General features: G+C 41.1%; 1 protein-coding gene across 8 annotated transcripts in view; it reads left to right on the top strand.

The window, feature by feature from the left end:
• LOC127454453 (chromodomain-helicase-DNA-binding protein 3-like) overlaps positions 1-21238 on the top strand; it is an 85396-nt gene that overhangs the window by 28447 nt on the left and 35711 nt on the right. For 7 of the 8 annotated variants that reach the window (XR_007899547.1, XM_051721683.1, XM_051721705.1 and 4 more), the window contains 13 exons: positions 1088-1265; positions 3471-3557; positions 4048-4133; positions 11879-12012; positions 12142-12286; positions 12836-13001; positions 13092-13246; positions 13569-13806; positions 13891-14025; positions 14556-14684; positions 17387-17495; positions 17827-17959; positions 20153-20348. Coding sequence is in view for 7 of the 8 variants with exons in the window: in XM_051721683.1 (XP_051577643.1) it covers positions 1088-1265; positions 3471-3557; positions 4048-4133; positions 11879-12012; positions 12142-12286; positions 12836-13001; positions 13092-13246; positions 13569-13806; positions 13891-14025; positions 14556-14684; positions 17387-17495; positions 17827-17959; positions 20153-20348 (1891 nt within the window). In the remaining variant the exon portion in view is untranslated. Of the gene's footprint in view, positions 1-1087; positions 1266-3470; positions 3558-4047; positions 4134-11878; positions 12013-12141; positions 12287-12835; positions 13002-13091; positions 13247-13568; positions 13807-13890; positions 14026-14555; positions 14685-16535; positions 17342-17386; positions 17496-17826; positions 17960-20152; positions 20349-21238 lie in introns of those variants that run through there. The other variant, XM_051721703.1, reaches the window with a different exon arrangement.

Raw genomic sequence — 21238 nt, 5'->3', positions numbered from 1 at the left:
AAAATGAATGTGGATAGCATTGCTAAAATAATTGGTCTTGAAAGAATTTAATGAGAAAGATGAGTTCATATATACATTTCTGTCTTTTGGTATCTTGGCAAAAAAGGCTACGTTCACACCGTAACTGAATGTTGCCCAAATCTGATTTTCTGCTCAAATCAGATTTTTTTTTTTTTTTTGTAAGGTTGTTCACACAACATTTGAAATGTAGCCCATATCAGACACTAGTCTGAACAGCCGATGCTCGTTAACTAAGGCGCATGTGTATAACACTCCATGAGCATGCGTATAACAAATCCAGACATTTTCATTATTTTAATATGTATAGTGAATTAACTTATTAAAATTGTTTTTAGCAGTTTTTAAAATTATTTTTAACCAGAATAGGACACTTAATGACAGTCTAATAAAATATCCACAAGTGATGGAAGACCAGATGGAGACAATATAGAAATTGTTTTCTGCACGAGTGACATGAGCAAAGATCTGTATTACATAGGCTAAAGCTACCTCTGCATGTTTTCCTGCGCATATTTTACCATGTGAAATTCAAACAACCGCTGAACCCAAATGTTGAAGCCTATAATTTTCTTTTCTTAAAAAGGAACTGAATGCATTACCTAGAAAAATTACTTGAAAAGTGATTTAATATGAATATTGTGAACATTGAGTTAGATTGATGTAAAAAATTAAATTAAATCTGACCAAGCTGTTCACACTGAAGGCACATCAGAAAAAAATTAGATATGTATTCAATTTATTTTCACATATGAAAGTGGCCCAGATCGGATTTGAAAATTTCAGATTCAATGGCTTGTGGCTGTTCACACCATCATACAATTAACAGATCTGTGTTACAGGTGAGGGGGAAAAATTAGATTTGGCCCACATTCACCTGCGGTGTGAATGTAACAGTTTGTAACATTGATGAGATCTCTTCTTTTTCTTAGGGGTCAAATCTGAGAACTAAGAGTCTTAAGCAAAGTCTGCATTTTCTCGCCATTTAATCTCACTGGTGTCTAGGAGAAACAACTAATACATTAAAGCGATCTCATGCGTGATTTATTTTTCATATTGGTGTGTCCAGATAGAGGAGATTGAGAGAGAGATAATTAAGCAGGAAGAGAACGTGGATCCTGATTACTGGGAGAAACTCTTGAGGCATCACTATGAGCAGCAGCAAGAAGATCTGGCCCGCAATCTCGGCAAAGGAAAGAGAGTCCGCAAACAGGTCAACTACAATGACGCAGCCCAGGAGGACCAAGGTACAGTCCAACACTATCTAGTTTTTAGCAAGCTTTACTTAAGATGCATTCTTGTGTTCCCAACAGCTAGACAGAGTGCAACAGAAAGAAACAGAATGCAGGAGTTCAAAGACACTTTTTAAAAAGTTGGACTATATGTAATTTGACATGTTGTCTTAACGCAACGCTCGTGGCGGGACCCTCAAAAAACAGCCTGAGATATGACACAATGGCCAAAGATGTCTGAATGTGTTTGGTGGTAGCAGCAGTGCTGTAAAAGGGATGAATTTAAAGACGCAACTTCTCTGAGAGGGTTTTACTATGCAAACTGTCCAACAAGCACAGCATGCTGTCAACATGCTAATTAAAGCAACACTGCTAAAACATCAGGTCTGCACTAAAAAAAATTACATGTTAACATCTCTTAGTGTTACATTTAAGGGTAGAAAAAGAAGCTGATGTAGAACAACAGTGTAATGGCCCCGATACTTCATACATTTTTTTATATGCTGCTTCACTCATGTGCTTTCTTGAGTGAAAGTCATTCACACATCTGCCCATAGTAAGATATGACCTCTTATCATCATTCTTTTGTCTGTATTCTTCCCATTAACACTCATTTATTTTATTTATTTATTTGGATTTTCTCCCCAATTTGGAATGCCCAATTTGCAATGCGCTCTAGGTCCTCTTGATGGCATAGTGACTCAATCCGGGTGGTGGAGGACGACTCTCAGTTGCCTCTGCGTCTGATACAGACAATCCCGCGCATCTTATCACGTGGCTTGTTGAGCGCGTTACCGTGGAGACCTAGCGCGTGCCATTAACACTCTTTTATACACCAATCTTTGCAGTAGTATCAGTGTCATCATAAATTACAATAACAGTGTCATCAGCGCATATTATGGCCGTGTATAGCGCGTTAGCTATTAGCGTCATTAATTTAGAATGTAAAAAAAACGAATTGCGCATTTTCTACTACATATTTATTACTTTAAATCATCATCGAGAGGTTAAAAAAAGCATCTTTTACTGATCTAGTGTGAATTCCACTCATTGAATGAGGCATAAAGTCATTGATAACACATTTAAATGTCATATTAGTAAAGGTACTACTGAGTGTTCTAATTTTTAAATGAACTTCTAAACGACTCCCATAGCAGTGTGGTGGGTGTCTGAATGTTCGCAAACAGTATACAGTTACTCGGCTGTTTCAAACTTCTTTTTTAGCCCTGAACGAAGAACGAAGAAGAACTTCTTCAGAAGTATATCGGGCCCTTATGCCTGCAGACCACTGTCTGAGGGAACTTTTTTCATAGCAGTATAAACCAATGTAAACACAGAAACGGATCTGTTGCCACAGATTAAAAAATATATTTTATGAAGGGCCATTCTTGTCTTTTATTGCATTAAACACTTTTGTGCAATCATCCAGATTGCATTTTATAGCAATTTCACTCCCAGTATGTGGATTGAGAGGCAAAGAAAGACTATCCCACACATTGTTGTTTTGGTCAGGTTTGAACAGCCACATGCAGTTGAAGGTTTTTGCACTCAAAATGGCTGAATCCACAACACCCCAGGGGATGCTGAAAATGTGGAAATATGGCAGCTTATCATTTTTGTGACAAAAAGAGAGAGAGAAAAAAAAACAAAATGGTCAGGAAAATACAGAAATGAGAAATGAGGTTTTCTTTTTAGAGGAACAATCTAGAATCTTTGGTTTTAAGATGATGCTTACAGCTGCATAATTACAGTGATAACAATGAAAAAATGTAAGTACACATACTCTTTTTATTGTGGATCCAAGCAACCTTATTTCCAGGGTAGTAATGTTGCAGCTCACCTTCTGCATAATATATTACATATGCACGATATGCTGGCCTATTAAAAATTCAACAGCAGCCTGTGCTGCACTAAATGACTTTTGTGGGCTTTCATTTTTGTTAAGCACCGTACATTTTCCAGTAGGGCTAAATCATTCTCTGTGACAGCAGAATATGAAGAGAATGTGTGTGTATGGTTAGATAAGTGGAGATGCAGAATAGTTTTTCGCAGAAGAGCCAAATCTGAAACAATCACATCTGTCTCAAATGTTTGTTGGACTCTATTATAGGATTCTGGTGAATGGAAATTGTTAGACCTTAGTGCTTAACACACTCTCTGTACTTTGCTTTGTGTGGAGTGTTCCTGATTAGCAGTGCTTTGTTCTGTATGCTGTTTCAGAGTGGCATGCTGACATTTCAGATAACCAATCAGAATACTCCGTTGGCTCAGAGGAGGAAGACGAGGACTTTGATGAGAGACCTGAGGGTGAGGACCAAACAGACACACACACACACGCATACACTTCCCACTGACATCTTGTGTTCCTAATATAAAGAAAAAACCTTAACACTAAGTGTTAATCTTTTCCCGCATTATTTTGTGCTATGGAACAAATCCTCAGAGTACCTTAGCAGTTAGCAGCCTCTTAGCAACACCCTAGCATTATGGCTGCATGTTTTGCACAGGCAAGAACCACTCACATTTTATTTAGACAGTGTAAAGATCTAATAAAAACTACTATACCCAACTCCTAAAACAAATTTTGGTACCTTTATTATTTTAATTAAAACATTATTTGGCACATTTATGACATTTATGACATCTGGTGGTTTTGTCAGGTTGTGCACAGTTTATGTTGTGCAGCTGTGCAGGATAATATATCCTTCCTGTGCTGTAACCATGTTTCCTGACTCCGGCTCAGTGAGATGGATGTGCAAAACTGATCTCTTGGCTGACTCTTCTCTCTCCTCTTAAGGTCGCAGACAGTCACGCAGACATCTTAGAAATGAGAAGGATAAACCACTGCCCCCTCTGTTGGCCAGAGTGGGGGGCAACATTGAGGTATTGCAGATTTGCTCGTTCAGTTATTTGTTTGTTTGCTTTGGCACAACACTTACACATACTGTAAATAAGGCGAATGTCATAAAATAGATGTTTTTAGATCTGACTGTATTTATTAAGCAGTCATTTATTATTTATTTATTAATAAGAGTATTTTCAGAGTGTTGTTTTTCTGGAGGTCATCTACAGGGCCAGTATATGCAGTGTCTGCCTCTCGTAATAAAACTGACTGACATAGAGTTGGAGATAAACTTGCTACATTTTTTCAGCATTGCAAATTGGCCAGCAACATTTTATAATGTTGATAAAACATGCCTGTTTTTCATAGAAAGCCTGATTAGACTGAAATGATTTGCATAAAAATGGAATATGTCATCCTTAAAGACTCTATGTAATCAAAATTGGAGTTTTGTGGCTTTTAGTCCATGTCTATTAGCTTCGAATTAATCTAGATGCTTCTAAAAGTTGACAAACTTAACTTTAGCAAATATACACAGTTAAAATATACAGTTTTCCTCTTTTGAAAAAAATACATGTAAATGTATTTTTGTAGATGTAAAGAAATCCTATTTGCTAGTTACAAAAAATTGGGACGAGCACTTTGATATGTCCCGCCAAACTTCCTGTTTCAGTCAGCGGCAGCGTTTCACAAAAACCTAGGGTATGGCCAAAAACCCTTGGATAACTAAGTTGTAATTGAATCATGTGGCCACTTTGTACCAACTATGTGATCCTGCACACAAATATGTATAATTTATTGATTTATACTGTTTAATTATTTCATCAAAAATTATTTTTTTCTTTCATTTATCTATTTTATGCCTTAATTTTAAACTATATATTATCATATATTTAATAAACAATAGGTCTATGTAGGTTAACTGATATAAGTAGCCCTATATAATTATATTCTATTTAAAAAAAAATCTAATTAAAAATTAAAGTATCATGGTTACATTGTGTACATCTACATAAAGTGTGAGACATTAACTGTATTAAATTGTATGAGGTGTAATTTCGCGATTGTCCTGCAAGTGTCTGCATAAGTCAGATATGTCCTTACTCCAGAACTAGATCAACGACCATTTTCAAGTACTTTACTTTTTTTTTTTTAAGATGATTCATACGGTCGTTTCTATGATATACAGTTGCAATCAAAATTATTTAACCCCCCAAGGCAGTAAGGATTTACAAAGGTAAGCTTTTCTGATGACCCAGAATTTTTAAACTTTACATCTGTATATCAGTTGAGTGACACATTCAAAGTCATAGTGTGAATATATAACCTAATATTTGTAAATAGCAGGATTTTGTAAAAATACAGCCATGTCATAATTATTCAACCCCTATTGCATGTAGCTGTTTCTTAAATATGTAAGGCTACACAAGTAATTGTTTTAAAACAAAATTAAGTCATCAATCTGCAATGGCACTTATTTAAGTTTTAAAATTTAAGTTTAGCGTTGTAAGCAAAAATGTATTTCTATGCAAAAAAATAAAATAAAAAATGCAATTAAAAATAAGCTGTCTCAAAAGCTAATAGAGGAGATTATTTCATTACACAAGAAAGGTCATGGCTAAAAGTACATTTCCAAGGTACTACAATTTCCAGTAGACAAAGTTGGCAGCACCATTCATAAATTTTTTTAAATATGGTACAACAGCAACCTTCTTGGGGTGTGGAAGAAAGCAAAACTTCACCAAGGGAAATGTTGACTTGAATATTCAAGAAGTAATAGGAAAGAAGTAGGAAAGACCTGTGGAGTCCTGGAAGAAGGTTTTATAGACGTATGACACTAAACTGAAAATGAGTTTTAGACCCATGAGTCAGCAGTACATCTGGAGTAAGATGACAAGGTGATGACAAGAACGACACCATCCCCACAGTCAAACATGGAGGGGGGTCTGTCCTGTTATGGGGGTGTTTTGTGGCTGCAGGAAACGGCTATCCTGACTATGTGACTGACACCATGGATTCTTTCAGGTCTATCAGGCCATTTTGGCATGAAAAATGTGATGCCTTCAGTGTGTAAATTGAAGTTCGGTGATCACTGGACTTTCCAACAAGACAATAACACCAAGGATACATCCAAGTTGTCCAAAATCTGGTTCAGGGATAGGTCGTGGAATGTCCTTAAATGGCCCTTTCAGTCCATCATTAAAATCCCATTGCAAACATTTGTTGGGATTTCAAGAAAGCAGTGGCAGCACAGAAACCAAAAAATGTCAATGAGCTGGAAGCTTTTGCTCATGAGAAATGTGTAAAAATTCTAATAGAGAGGTGTCCGAAGCCTGAGAACACTTACCTGAAACATTTATTTGCTGCTATTAAGGATAAAGGATGTTCCACAAATGATTGACTTTGGGGATTGAATATATTTGACATGACATTTGTGGAGAGTATTAGTTATTTTTTATTTTAAAATTTGGGTAAACTGAACTCTTTGTTCTCAAAATCACTCAAATGTGTATGTAACACGTCTCAGTGTAAGGAGGAGGCGAGAAGCAGCTTTCCTGGTTCAGGTAAGGATTTTTATTTTCTCTCTGTAGCAGAATTACACTCTCAGAGTCTTGCGTTGTTCACTAAGTTAGTCTATAATCATACATGTCACTTCACAAAATAAACTCTCAGCATTCGTAATAACAAACTCCTTGCTTCTTATTCGGCTCCCTCGTGCCCAGGCTCTCTCTCTCGTCTAACTGCTGTGTGGCTCAATTTATGCCGCTGTCCCCGTGCTCACTGAAATTAGAGACAGGTGTTAGACATAATTTCACTCAGGTGTAAGCGCCCTTACCACTTTCTCTCTCTCCGGAGAGATGCTTGACCACGCCCCCGCTGCCACATATCCCCACCGCCCGACTCAGGCCAGGGCGGCATCCGGCCTGCCTACCACTCCCCCCCTCATTCCTGGAAAGGAAATCGGTGACAGCCATCTGCGCCCCGGTCTGTGGACCACCTTGAACTTAAATGGCTGAAGAGCCAGGTACCAACGGGTGATCCGGGCATTGGTATCTTTCATGCAGTGGAGCCACTGGAGTGGGGTGTGATCGGAACAGAGGGTGAAGGCCCACCCCAACAGGTAGTACTGGAGAGTGAGGACCGCCCACTTGATGGTGAGACACTCCTTTTCCATGGTTTCCCTCAACGAGAGCTTACGGCTAATGTACAGTACCGGGCGCTCCTCCCCCTCCACCACCTGCGAGAGCACGGCCCCCCGCAAAGGGAGAGAGAAGTCAGGTGAATGTAAAAGCGGCCCCCCGCAAAGTGCGGCTTTAACTTGTTTGAACGCCCTAACCCAACCTAACCTAACATCTTGGGTCTCTAGCAGGTCGCAATCGCCGCTGTCTTGTCAATTTGGGGACGCACCTGCCCGTGGCCCAAGTGGAACCCCATATACCGTACCTCCACCCGTCCAATCGCGCACTTCTTCGGGTTTGCTGTGAGTTCCGCTCGGCGCAGCGATCTCAGAACCGCCCTCAGATGTTGCATGTGCCGCTGCCAGTCATTGCTGTAAATGATGATGTTATCTAAATAGGCAGCGGCGTAAGCTGAATGCGGTCTGAGGATTCGGTCCATGAGACGCTGAAACGTAGCTGGGGCCCCAAACAAACCGAACGGAAGTGTCACAAATTGGTGTAATCCAAACGGTGTGGAGAAGGCGGTTTTCTCATGGGAAATTGGTGTCAAGGGGATCTGCCAATAACCCTGTGTCAAATCCAATGTCGAATAAAAACGAGCAGTGCCCAACCGATCGAGCAACTCATCAACGCGAGGCATTGGATATGCATCAAATTTAGACACCGTGTTGACTTTCCTATAATCCACACAGAATCGCACAGACCCGTCGCTCTTAGGCACTAGAACAACTGGGCTGGACCAATCGCTGTGGGATTCTTCTATTACCCCCATATCCAGCATTGCATCCAATTCTTCCCGAACGATTTTCTTCTTGTGTTGGGGTAATCGATAGGGGCGGCTACGTACCACGACCCCCGGCTCGGTCTCGATGTGGTGATGGATGAGGTTTGTACGTCCTGGTAGAGGGGAGAACACATCCGCAAGCTCCTGTTGCAACCTAGCAACCTCCGCGAGTTGACTCGGTGAGAGGTGGTCTCCGCAAATGACCGGGGTGAACTTTATGTTTTGAACTCACCTCCGGACCGAGCTCCACCTTCTCGGGAACTACTGTAGCCAACGTCACGGGAACCGCCTCCCTCCACAATTTCAGGAGATTGAGGTAGTATATTTGACGTGCGCCCCCTCTATCGGTTTGTTTAACCTCATAATCGAGATCTCCCACTTGTCGTGTGACCTCAAAGGGTCCTTGCCACTTGGCGAGTAATTTAGAGCTCGATGTGGGAAGCAATACAAGCACTTTATCTCCCGGTGCAAATTCCCTTAGCTGAGTTCCCCTGTCATACAGTCGGCACTGTCGTTCTTGAGCTTGGAGCAAATTCTCCTGTGTTAGCTGCCCCAAAGTGTGGAGTTTTGCTCTAAGATCAAGAACGTACTGAATTTCATTTTTACTTTTTTTAAGGTCCCTCCTCCCAGGCCTCTCGCAATACATCAAGCACACCACGTGGGCGTCGCCCATACAGCAGCTCGAATGGGGAGAAGCCAGTGGAGGCTTGCGGGACCTCTCGTACTGCAAATAACAGGGGGTTGAGCCATTTATCCCAATTTCTAGCATCGTCGTGCACGAACTTACAAATCTTGTTTTTGAGGGTTTTATTAAATCATTCCACCAGGCCATCCGTTTGAGGATGGTACACGCTGGTGCGAATCGATTTAATGTTCAACAATTCGTACAGGTCGCGTAGTGTCTGTGACATAAACGTCGTGCCCTGATCGGTGAGGATTTCTTTCGGAATCCCCACCCGGGAAATTATTTTGAAGAGTGCCTCCGCAACACTGCGTGCTGAGATGTTGCAAAGAGGCACTGCTTCTGGATATCGCGTTGCATAGTCCACTAGGACAAATACAAAGCGATGTCCATGTGCTGACCATTCTAATGGCTCGACGAGGTCCATTCTAATTCTCTCAAAGGGGACCTCGATCAGAGGGAGAGGGCGCAATGCCACTTTTGGGATGGCCGTGGGTTAACCAGCTGGCATTTGCGGCATGCCGCACACCACCTGCGGACATCACCACCAATGCCTGGCCAATAGAAACGGGCTATTAGACGGTTCAGTGTCTTCCTTTCTCCTAAGTGACCTGCCATGGGATTATAATGAGCCACCTAGAATACCATTTCCCGACAGCTCCTTGGAATCAAAAGTTGGGTTGTATCCTCTTTGGTCCGAGTGTCCTGTGTCACTCTATACAACCGCTCATTTATAATTGCAAAATAGGGGTATGAAAGGGCGATGTCAGGCTGGAGTCACTGACCATCGATGACTCTCACTTGGTCAAAGGTGTGTTTGAGGGTTTCGTCTCACGACTGCTCCAAAGGGAAATCCCCCTCAGGGAATTCCCTGAGAAGGGGAGGGGCTGCAGCCTCTCCCCCTCTCTCGTCATTATGACATGGAGCTGTCGAGGACGGCCCCGGCTCCGCCTCCCCTGCCAGAGCATCGCACGTGGCACATCTCCCTAACTTCATACAGGACCCATCCGCGTAAATTCCCTTTAATAAAACTCTAAAATCAGGCCAATCAGTCCCCAAAATCAGCGGATGGGTGAGGCGGGAACTAACCGCGGCCTCCACTCTATGCTTTTTCCCCCGAAATTTAATCGTCAGGGTCACCACCGGATACTTGTGAATATCCCCGTGTACACATTTCACCTTCACCGTTTTAGTTGTGACCAATGCCTCGGGTTGAAACAGGCGTTGGTGGATAGTGGTTTGATTACACCTGGTGTCCACCAATGCTTGGTGAGTACCCCCCTTGACACTTACCGGTATCCGGTATGCTCCGGCCCGGTCGGGGGCAGCCCGTGGGAGGTCAGAGACCCACAACACCGTCCCCAGCTCCATCAGAGGGCACTGATCTCGGAAGTGGACCCCGGGGGTCTCTGCACCTCCAGCAGGCCGGCCCAGGCGCTACGCCCGCACTTGCATCGGCGGGCGCCCCCCCCCTGAGGGGGAGAGTGGCGGGGCATTGGAATAGGGGAAGGTGTCGCCTCCCAACCCCCGGGGAACTGGTCTCAGGGGCTGAAGTCCTCCTTGTCTACGTGGGGCAGGAACGGGACCTGGAGAGAGAGCAGAACGAGAGAAGAGAGGGGAGGGGGAAGAGACAGAGGGAGGAGAGAGAATGTAGGAGGGCTCTTCCGCCCTCGGGATCGCCGCCATGTGGTCCTCCGCAAGTCGGACAGCTTCCTCCAACGACGCCGGGCGGTGTCACTGGACCCACTCCGCTGTCCCTTTTGGCAGTCGATGTGTTAATTGCTCCAGTACCACCTGGTCGATAATTCCTTCGATGTCGCGGTCCCCCGCTAGCAGCCATCTTCGGCAGGCATCACGGAGCCGCTGGGCGAAGGCAAATGGGTGGTCGGAGCTCTCCAACTTCAAGCTCCGGAAGAGCTGACGACTTTCCTCCGGAGTGCGACCAACCCGTCACAGGATGGCTCTCTTTAGATCTCCGTAGGCCAGGAGGCTCGTCGCTGGCAGTTGTTGAGCCGCGAGCTGGGCTTCCCCGGACAACAGTGGGATAAGTCGGGCCGCCCATTGGCCGAGCGGCCAGCCCCAGATCTCGGCGGTCCGCTCAAACAAATCCAGGAAGGCCTCGGAATCGTCCGCCGCCCCCATTTTCTGTAATGTGGGCGGGGGTAACGGCGTGTGAGTGTCCAGGGTCGCGGCTGGGGACGCCTCCTGGCTGAGGAGGCTCCGGATCACCTGCCGGTCCTCGGCTTGAGCGTGTAGGAGCTCGACAAACCGGCGATCTTGATCTTGTCGGAGCTCAAGCAGCGTCTGCTGGTGGCTCTGATGTAGGCCAGTGAGGGCTTGGAGGATCTCCACCAACTGGGAGGACTCTACGGGGCGACTTCCATCCATCTTCAACCCAAACTTCAATTCCCGGGTTTCGGCACCAGTGTAATAGGTCTCAGTGTAAGGAGGAGGTGAGAAGCAGCTTTCATGGTTCAGGTAAGGATTTTTATTTTCTCTCTGTAGCAGAATTACACTCTCAGAGTCTTGCGTTGTTCACTAAGTTAGTCTATAATCATACATGTCACTTCACAAAATAAATTCTCAGCATCCGTAATAACAAACTCCTTGCTTCTTATTCGGCTCTCTGGTGCCCAGGCTCTCTCTCACATCTAACTGCTGTGTGGCTCTATTTATGCCGCTCTCCCCGTGCTCACTGAAATTAGAGACAGGTGTTAGACATAATTTAACTTGGGTGTAAGCGCCCTTACCGCTTTCTCTCTCTCCGGAGAGATGCTTGATCACGCCCCCACTGCCACAGTGTATTAAAAACTTACTTTGACTGTTTACTGAGGTTTTATTTGATGTGTTTTAATTCACATCACCAGAATGTATTGCTGGTAAGGGGGGTTGAATAATTTTGATTGCAACTGTACCTACTTGGGCTTATGATGCTTTTGGGAAACAAGGCCCACACAGACTGAAGTGGTGAGCAAACTGCATCTTAATGAGGTGTATATTTTCCCGGTTTTGTCTGCATGCTAGGGTATGGCAACTGCCATACTCTGCCATACGCAAACGCTGGCCCTGGTTTCAGTACTAAAGTCAGCACAGGAAAGAAAATGTAGGGTCTTTAATCTTGTATCTGTGTGTGTTTGTCAGGTATTGGGCTTTAATATGCGCCAGAGAAAGGCCTTCTTGAATGCTGTAATGAGGTGGGGGATGCCCGCTCAGGACGCCTTCTCCTGCCAGTGGTTGGTGCGAGACCTTCGCGGCAAGAGCGAGAAAGAGTTCAAGTATGTATTTCCTCACCCATAAACTCACCTGTTTGGAAAATATAAAAACTTGTAAACTTAAAGGAATTAATACACTTGAATACTGCGAAAGAAATGCAGTTATCCCTTTTTTATTGGTTTCTCTGGCAGGGCGTATGTGTCGCTCTTCATGAGGCATCTATGTGAGCCGGTGGCTGATGGTTCGGAGACGTTTGCTGACGGTGTTCCGCGGGAGGGTCTCTGCAGGCAGCCAGTCCTCACGCGTATAGGGGTCATGTCTCTGGTCAAGAAGAAGGTCTGTGTGGGTTTTTCACAGCTACGAGTACTTACAGAGTCTAACACAGTCTATTGTTTAATTCCTTAAAAGAATATTCAAACTTCAATGCCAATAGTCAACTTCCATGGTCAACCAGCTTCATCTTGGTCGACCAGCTAACATTTGCTGGTTAAAAACATGGCTATCTATCAGCTTGACCAGGATCAAAACAGCATTAATCAGCATAAACCAACCTGGGCCAGCATGAAAGTTAATTTTAGCAGGTCTTTTCACCAGCGTAGGTTGGTAGTTGGATGGATGGATGGATAGACATACAGACACATTATAAAAGCTACATGCATAATTATACTGTAAAACAATTATCTACTGTAAGTGCTGTTTAAATAGTTTTAGATGAAGTATAGGATATCAAACCACAGGACATGTCAACTACACATATACATTTTTGTATAATAGCTAAGGATTGTAGTCTAAAAGTGTTTAATCTGATGCACTTGAATGTTAGTAGAATGTCAGTGAGGATGTGTGTGTTGACCCCTGGTGTGTGTTGTGTCACGTTGTGTCAAGGTGCAAGAATTTGATCACATTAATGGGAAATGGAGCATGCCTGAACTGAAGCCAGAGATTACTGTGGACTCCAAGAGATCTTCAAGAGCCTCTTCACCTGCCATTAAGACAGACACTCCCACACCTGAACCCAGCTGTAACAACACGCCCTGCACCTCCAAACCAGGTACAAACTCAGCCTAATCTCTCTTTCAGTGCTCACACACACCTTTACAAGAGAATCTCACACTTTACCTGCTGTGACCTGTTTCCACAGCCACTCCCACTCCACCTGACAAGATAGAAAAGAGCGGGAAAGAGGGTGAGAAAGACGAGTGCGAGCCCCAGACAGAGCCAGAAAAAGAGAGAGAGAAGGAGAAAATGAAAGAAGGAAAGGAGGGAGGGAGTGTGGAAAGCACAGAGCATGGGGGGGTAAGTGTGTGTTTGTGTGTGTGGAGAGGGGGGTGGGGGTTACTTAGCTATAGTTTGAGGAAAAAATTATTCCCAGATGTGAGCTAAATCTGACAAGATCTCCTTTTGGGGACATTTGAGGACATCCTCAATTGGAAATTAAATAATGAAATAAATAAAGTTTTTTATTTGTATTATTATTCTAAAAATGCTAAATGTTTTCTTTTACTGTTAGGGTTTGGGATTATTTGTAGTGTGCATTAGTGTATGTTTGAGAAAGAAAGAGTGTGTGTGTGTGTTTGTCAAGTACTTGAGGAAAGAGTGTTTATCTCCTTCCGTCTAGACCTCCACCACAGTGAAAGAGGGTGAGAAAGAATCCTCAACCAATGATAAATCCCAGACATCCGAAGGTCCCACAACAGTTAGTGATGACTCCAAAACGAAAGAAAACCCTGACATCCCTCCGTCTTCCCCCAAAGAAAAAAGTGAGAAAGAGAAACGAGAGGAGGAAAGCTCTGAGAAAGAGGCCTTGAAGGAAGATTCCACGTCTGATTCCCCAACCGTTAAAGACGAGAGCAGAGGTAGCAGTGAAATCTCACTGGTTGTCATTTTGGTCTCTTGTTTAACTGCGATTTGAGGGCTGATTGTTGTGACTGTCATCACAGAGGCTGTGAAAGAGGAGAAGGGAGAGAAAAGAGACAAGGCTGGTGAAGAGAAGGAGAAGAGTGAGGTGACGGCTCCAACAGAAACAACAGAAAAGATAGAGAAAACAGATGGTCAGTCTTCTGATGTCAAAAAAGGTGAATGCTAAAATGCTAGTCTGCCTTTCTTGTTTTATGTATTTTATTGCTGTACAGAGAAAAGTAAATTTACTCAAAAATATAGGGTACAAAATGGAGTGTTCATGTCCTGTCATAATTAGTGTAATTACAAGTTTCCAACTTGTAATAAACAGAAAGAATAGCAATAGTAAAATAGTTTTTTTGAAAAACATAGATGAAGACTCTAGTCATATCATTATTCTACAAAGGTGCTGGGTGCACATTCATATGTGCCACCATGTTTAGATCATATGTTCAGCTGAATATTACTTGCTTTATCTCAATAATTGCCTGTAACTAAATGCCTTCACTCGTTGAATAAATTAATCATATCTGACTGCGAAAAGTGTATTTCTACAATGCCACTGGTAAATGAGAACTTCTGTTTTTGCATGATGCTGCATCTACGCTGCTATGTGTCAGTGCAACAAACACAAATATTCCAAACTTCTAAAAATGTTTCTTATCATGTAAACATGTTTTTCTTTTTTCCTTTTATCGGGTTACAGAGGAGGTGAAGGGTGAAAAAGATGCTGGGAAAGAGTTCAGAGGGCCAAGGGAGGAGGTACACAAAGGTAACGGTAAACCCACAGAGCGTCCACGATTCATGTTCAACATTGCAGATGGAGGCTTCACAGGTACACATAATATTGTTTAAAGCTGCTGAGTGTCATGTTTCTGTGTTAAAATACTTTCCCGCATCCCAGCTTAATATGCAGAGACAACTATAAGTATGCCATTTGTAGGTTGATTTACCCTGAAAAGTGTAAACATTGTGCTCAGCCAGTGGTTTGAGTTTGGGAAAGGAAAGAGTGTTTGAGAAACCGGTTTGGAAAAACATTTTTTTTTCCATTTCTGTTTGGGGCCGCTAATATGCAGAGATTAAATATTGCAGCTTTAAGTATGCAGAGTCCATATTCATATTGCTAGTTCAGGTAGCTCATTTAAAGGGATAGTTCACCTAAAAATGAAAATTCTCTCATCATTTACCCACCCTCATGCCATCCCAAATGTGTATGACTTTCTTTCTTCTGCTGTACTTTTTAAATAGATTTTATAATTTTTAAAAGAATATCTCAGCTCTGTTGGTCCATACAATGCAAGTGAATGGTGGCCAGAACTTTGGAGGTTCAAAAAGCACATAAGGCCACATAAAAGTAATCCATACGACTCCAGTGGTTTAATCCATATCTTCAGAAGCAATATGATAGGTGTGGGTGAGAAACAGATCAATATTTAAGTCCTTTTTCTACTATAAATTCTCCTCCCTGCACAATATGTGGCGATATGCACAAAGAATACGATTCGCCAAAAACAATAGAAGAAGAAGTGGAAATGAAAGTGGACATTTATTGTAAAAAACAAATTAAATATTTAGTTGTTTCTCACCCACACCTTTCTTATCGCTTCTGAAGATATAGATTTAACCACTGGAGTCATATGGATATTTTTCTAAAAATCTTCGTTTGTGTTTAGCAGAATAAAGCAAGTCATACACATCTGGGATGGCATGAGGGGGAGTAAATGATGAGAGAATTTTCATTTTTGGGTGAGCTGTCCCTTTAAGAGAATCTCAATCGTTCCCATGCTCTCAACCTTTATCTGTGTTTATCTTTGTGTGTATAGTACCAAAAACTTTACGCTCATTTATTGTTTGCCAGGTATTGACAAGCTTAGTAATGTGTGCTAGGTAAATGTGCCAGTGTTTTGGAAAGCTGCTTGCTTATATAAAGAAAGGTAAGTTTTGTTATAATAAAGGTGAAATGGAACAGTGTGTTCCCGAGATAAGATGACAGTGTGGTCAAATTCTTAAAGACGCAGTTCAGATTCTCAGTGCTTATTTTGAGCGGTTTTACCAGGAATGGCAACCAGTGATTTCATATGTCAGTGGTTTGCAAAGGCTTCCCTTAGATTAGTTTCCATGCAGTCACCATTGATTGTTTCCTAAATTATGTTGAAATTGAAAAACCCATGATTTCATACACTTCAGCTTTTATTCATGGATAATCTATATGTAAGTGTAGACTTTAATGTTTATGTTTTAGATGCAACTACCGTATATGCATACGTCATTATGTCTATGTAAAACTAATAGTACGGATCATTGTCATGTGATATGGGTGGATACTGTGATGGGAGTATTGGGAGTATAAGGGGATAGTTCAGTGGTGGAGTGGTATTTTTATATTTCAAATTATGTGAAAGTATAGTATCATGACCAAGACCGAATTATATTTTCATCTACTATGATTCATCACATGACTAATATCATCAAAATGAAAAACAGGGTAGTTCACTTAAAAAAATGTCATATTTGGATTTGGATATATATTGGATATACATTCATATATACAGTACTGTGCAAAAGTCTTAAGCACATAAGATGTTTCACAAAAACATTTGTCTTAAGATAGTATTTATATCTTCAGCTTTAGTGTTTTAACAGGAAATATACATTTTAGACTTCCAAACATTCCTTTTGCAAATAGAATTGAATAGAAGAACAGGGAGCCTTGCAACAGATGGCATGCCCCCACTGAACACCGAATCAGTCTGGGATTACATGATGAGACAGAAGAACTGTGGCGAATTCTCCAAGAAGCTTGGTACATCCTATCTGCCAACAACCAAGAAAAACAGTTTTGAAGGAAAAGGTGGTCACACCAAATATTGATTTGGCTTTTTGTTTATGTTTACTGGATTTGTAAGAAGTTAATTGGTCAATGAAAACTATTTATGAAATTATTTTTAAAGAAATCCTCACTATGCAAAATGTTTCACTAGTGCCTAAAACTTTTGCACAGGACTACATATATATATATATATGATACAGTATATTAAATGAATATTAGTATCTTTATTTCAGCTCCAAGCATGTTTAAATGTCAGAAATATTCTCAAATTCAAAACCTGTCACCTAAACAACCCTCACTTTGCAGGTTGTCATTTTCTGGTCAGTTTCTATAATTTCTGTTATTTCCCCCTATACTTAATAGTGTTAATGCCCCTATGACTTTAAATAGTTTCAGTTCCCTGAGGACGACCACTTTATATAGTTCAATTTACAACTTTAAGCGAGTACAGCTAAACATAGAGGGATTTATACTGTTAATAAACATTTCACCAGCGTTGATAAAACATTTCAAGCAAACACTAAGCATACTGCTTGTACTCTGGACAAATAATATGGTTTATAGACATAACTCAATTAATACACTTGCTAACTTTGCTGCCGAAGAGATTGTTACTTATCGTTTATTTACCTGTCATAATTCATGAATGGATGGTAGCATTTTTCAAATGATACCTGGCCTGTGCCGTGTTATTCTTTCTTTGACAGAGTTACACACTCTTTGGCAGAACGAGGAGCGGGCGGCAATTTCATCAGGCAAGATCAATGAGATCTGGCACCGGCGACACGACTTCTGGCTGTTGGCAGGCATTGTGTGGTATCCTTGGAGATAGGCTGATGTCCCCATAGAAACAGTCCAGTTCCATTTAATGTGTATTTCATATTGCGTTTGCTAAATGAGCGGGAGGGTTTTTGTATTTACAGTCTGAACACAATACTCCTCTCCATATTCCTAGTGTTTAGAGTTCATAGCCAAGAAGAACAAGATAAGGAAATGAAATGAGAAAATGGTGTTCCTATGAGTACATTGAGATTACATGAAAGAATATTAAAGACAGCAAAATTGATATTCTGTTTATGAAACTTAAGCAGCTCCAATTCTAGTCATCATTTGACAGGTTTGAACTTTAATCCTTGACCTGTTGCAGTCATGGCTATGCACGGTGGCAAGACATTCAGAACGACCCGCAGTTCGCCATCGTAAACGAACCATTCAAAACTCAAGCCAACAAAGGAAACTTCTTAGAGATGAAGAACAAGTTCCTCGCCAGACGGTTTAAGGTATGATGTAAATAAATAACATAAATAAAATGTAAAGTACAAGCTTTGCTATTTTTGTTTAGTTCATTTGTCCTCCTTTTTTATTGTGTGTTTATTGTGGGTATGTCATTGTTTGAAAATGGCTTCATTATTCTGTCATTTTGTCATAATTGTCCATCTTGTTTTGACAAGATTTTTATTTGACCTTTTGTTCTGCTGTGACTCCTGTCAAAAGTTTGTATTAGTAATGTTGATGAGTCACAATCGCAGACACAAAATATGCTGACATGCTGACAAATATGCTGACATGATTCTTGTGAAACAGCCTTCTCACTGACATTGTTTTTCCTGTCTCTTTTATCACAGGTTTCAAATGTTCCTTTTCTCTACATCTTCCTTTTTCTTTTCCCAGACTCCTTCACACTCTCTCTCTCTCTCTCTCTCTCTCTCTCTCTCTCTTCTTCTTCTCTTATATAATTCTAAATGCATTGAGCAACTTGAGAAACACTGCGATTCCATTGGAACTTGTTTTAATTGGAAGCTGGTGCTTTCTCATTCTCATAAATCACTGGAACAGTTGTCGTTCCAGACATGATTTTTCTGTCAATTCGGTTCAATACATTTCTTACATTTTCTTTTATTCCAGGACCTGCTTTTCAGCCTCTATTCAGCTCTGTATTCTCAATCTTTCTCTTTTTTATATGTTTTCTTTACCCTCTCAGCTTCTGCACTCTTTCAGTCACCACGTTCTGTTTATCCTGTTCATCCTATTAGGTGTTTTTCAAATTTTTAAAGATGAAGTGTGTTATTTCTATGCCAAGAGCGTCACCAAACAGCATTGCAAAAATAATTCTTGTTTTTACCCCAGTTTATCAAAACACTCCCTCCATCTGCCACTGCTTGAGAAAACAAATAGTTTGATAGCACCACAGAACCACAGTGTTTATAAATAAAGAGGTTACATTGAGGCACTGGAAGTGAATGGGGCCAATTTCTGGAGGGTTTAAATATAAATATAAATGGAAATATATAAGATTTTATATTATATATATTATTATTATTATATAAAAGCACTTAAATTAATCCTTCTGTTAAAACTCATGTATTATTTGAGCTGTAATGTTGCTTAAATCGTTTTATTATTATTTTTTTTTTGGATTTTTCCCCTTTTTCTCCCAATTTGAAATGCCCAATTCCCAGTGTGCTTTTAAGTCCTTGTGGTCGCGTAGTGATTCGCCTCAGTCCGGGTGGCGAAGGAGGAATCCCAGTTGCCACCGCGTCTGAGATCGTCAACTTGCAAATCTTATCATGTGGCTTGTTGAGAGCGTTGCCACGGAGACATAGTGCGTGTGGAGGCTTCACGCCATCCACAGCGGCAACCACACTCAACTCACCACGAGCCCCACCGAGAACGAACCACATTATAGCGAGCACGAGGAGGTTACCCCATGTGACTCTACCCTTCCTAGCAACCGGGCCAATTTGGTTGCTTAGGAGACCTGGCTGGAGTCACTCAGCACACCCTGGGATTCGAACTAGCGAACTAGCAAACTCCAGGGGTGGTAGAAGTTGCTTAAATCTTAATTTTTTCAGTCATTTTAGGGTTTTAGGGTTTGTTGACATTACATCGTCATGGCAACAAAGTTGTAAAATTGGCTATAACTTTACAAAGAAAAGGTTAGTAACACTACAATCATGTCAACACGCATATTGTTTATGCCTTGTGGCTATGCTTTTGAAACCATGAGTATTTCAACATTTACAGATAAGGCACTTTGTATATATACCATTGTAAGTGCCTTACTGTAACATCTATTTAATTTTTTTTTTTTTTTTTTTTTCTCCCAATTTGGAATGCCCAGTTCCCACTACTTAGTAGGTTAGAGGATGTTACCCCATGTGATTCTACCCTCCCTAGCAACCGGGCCAATTTGGTTGCTTAGGAAACCTGGCTGGAGTCACTCAGCGATTTTTGCTTTTTTTTAAAGAAAAGGAGGTGCAAGTCAAAATGATTTTTTGTGGTAATCTACATTATGCCACAAATGCTGTTGATTGAGCTTAACTTGTATCGAACCCGGAATATTCCTTTAAGCTGGGATACTAGAAAATACTTTAACATTGAAAAACTTGGAATTAGTGGTTGTCTTTGTTTTTAGATAACATATCAAAACAGTAAAATAGTTGGATAGTTTAAGATGTCTCTCTCTGTTTTAGTTGCTGGAACAGGCTCTAGTGATAGAGGAGCAATTGCGTCGGGCTGCATATCTCAACATGACCCAGGACCCCACTCACCCAGCCATGGCCCTGAATGCTCGTTTTGCTGAGGTGGAATGTCTGGCCGAGTCCCACCAGCACCTCAGCAAGGAGTCACTCGCAGGAAACAAACCTGCCAATGCCGTCTTGCATAAGGGTGAGAGAAAGTGTGTGTATGTATGCATGGATGGCATTTATCTTGTAAATGTCTCTAAATGAAAAATTATGTATCAGAGAAAATATGTCTTCTGAATAGATCCAGTGGGACCAGTGTTCCTGCCAGCTTCTCTCTGTTTCAGAGGTCTGATATGGGAACAGATAAAAAATACAAGGCACTTTTAAAATGTCTTGGAGTTTTCTCAAGCATGTTTTTTTTTTTTTTTGGTAACCTATGCAGATAAACAATTTATTGGATATCAGTTCACTTGGCTTATCGCTCTTAATGCTGAAAGATCCATCTATAAATTCTTAATTTTTGACAGTCAGAATCAATAATAGTTCAGTTAACATGCAAAACTGTGGATAGTTTTCAAAGCACTTTAATTTAACAGTGCATGAGATATTTTTGATAGTTGAAACCCATACTTTGCACGGTTGTTAAATTATCAGGTTTAGGAATCAAAACTCTTTGATATGCTTCATAAGGTCTCTTCAAAGAACAGGTGGCTGTGTTCTGGAAATGTTTTGAAGTTTAATGAATTTCAGCATTTTTAATACTGAATGCTCTCAGTTGTTAAAGAAACCTCAAGGAGTTGTCTAAGTGACATCAGTTTACTTTAGTGCTTTCTTGTTAAAGTACTTTATAGGAGTCATATCATGAGCAATCAAATTTTCCTTGATCTTTTGAAATAAGAGTTAATTGTATTATAATAACATACTATACTGTGTACTATGAAAACAACTTTTAGAGCTCTAAACTTCCTCCTGAGTCCAAAAAGACCATTTGTTGAAACTTAGCTGCTAAAACAGCTCTTTCTTACTGAACTTACTGATGAATTTAATTACATGTGACCGCCAACATTTACATGTCAACATCGCCTATTTGGT

The sequence above is a fragment of the Myxocyprinus asiaticus genome, chromosome 2 (assembly GCF_019703515.2).
Source record: "Myxocyprinus asiaticus isolate MX2 ecotype Aquarium Trade chromosome 2, UBuf_Myxa_2, whole genome shotgun sequence".
Taxonomy (NCBI): domain Eukaryota; kingdom Metazoa; phylum Chordata; class Actinopteri; order Cypriniformes; family Catostomidae; genus Myxocyprinus; species Myxocyprinus asiaticus.
This window is presented reverse-complemented; position numbering and strand designations above follow the sequence as displayed.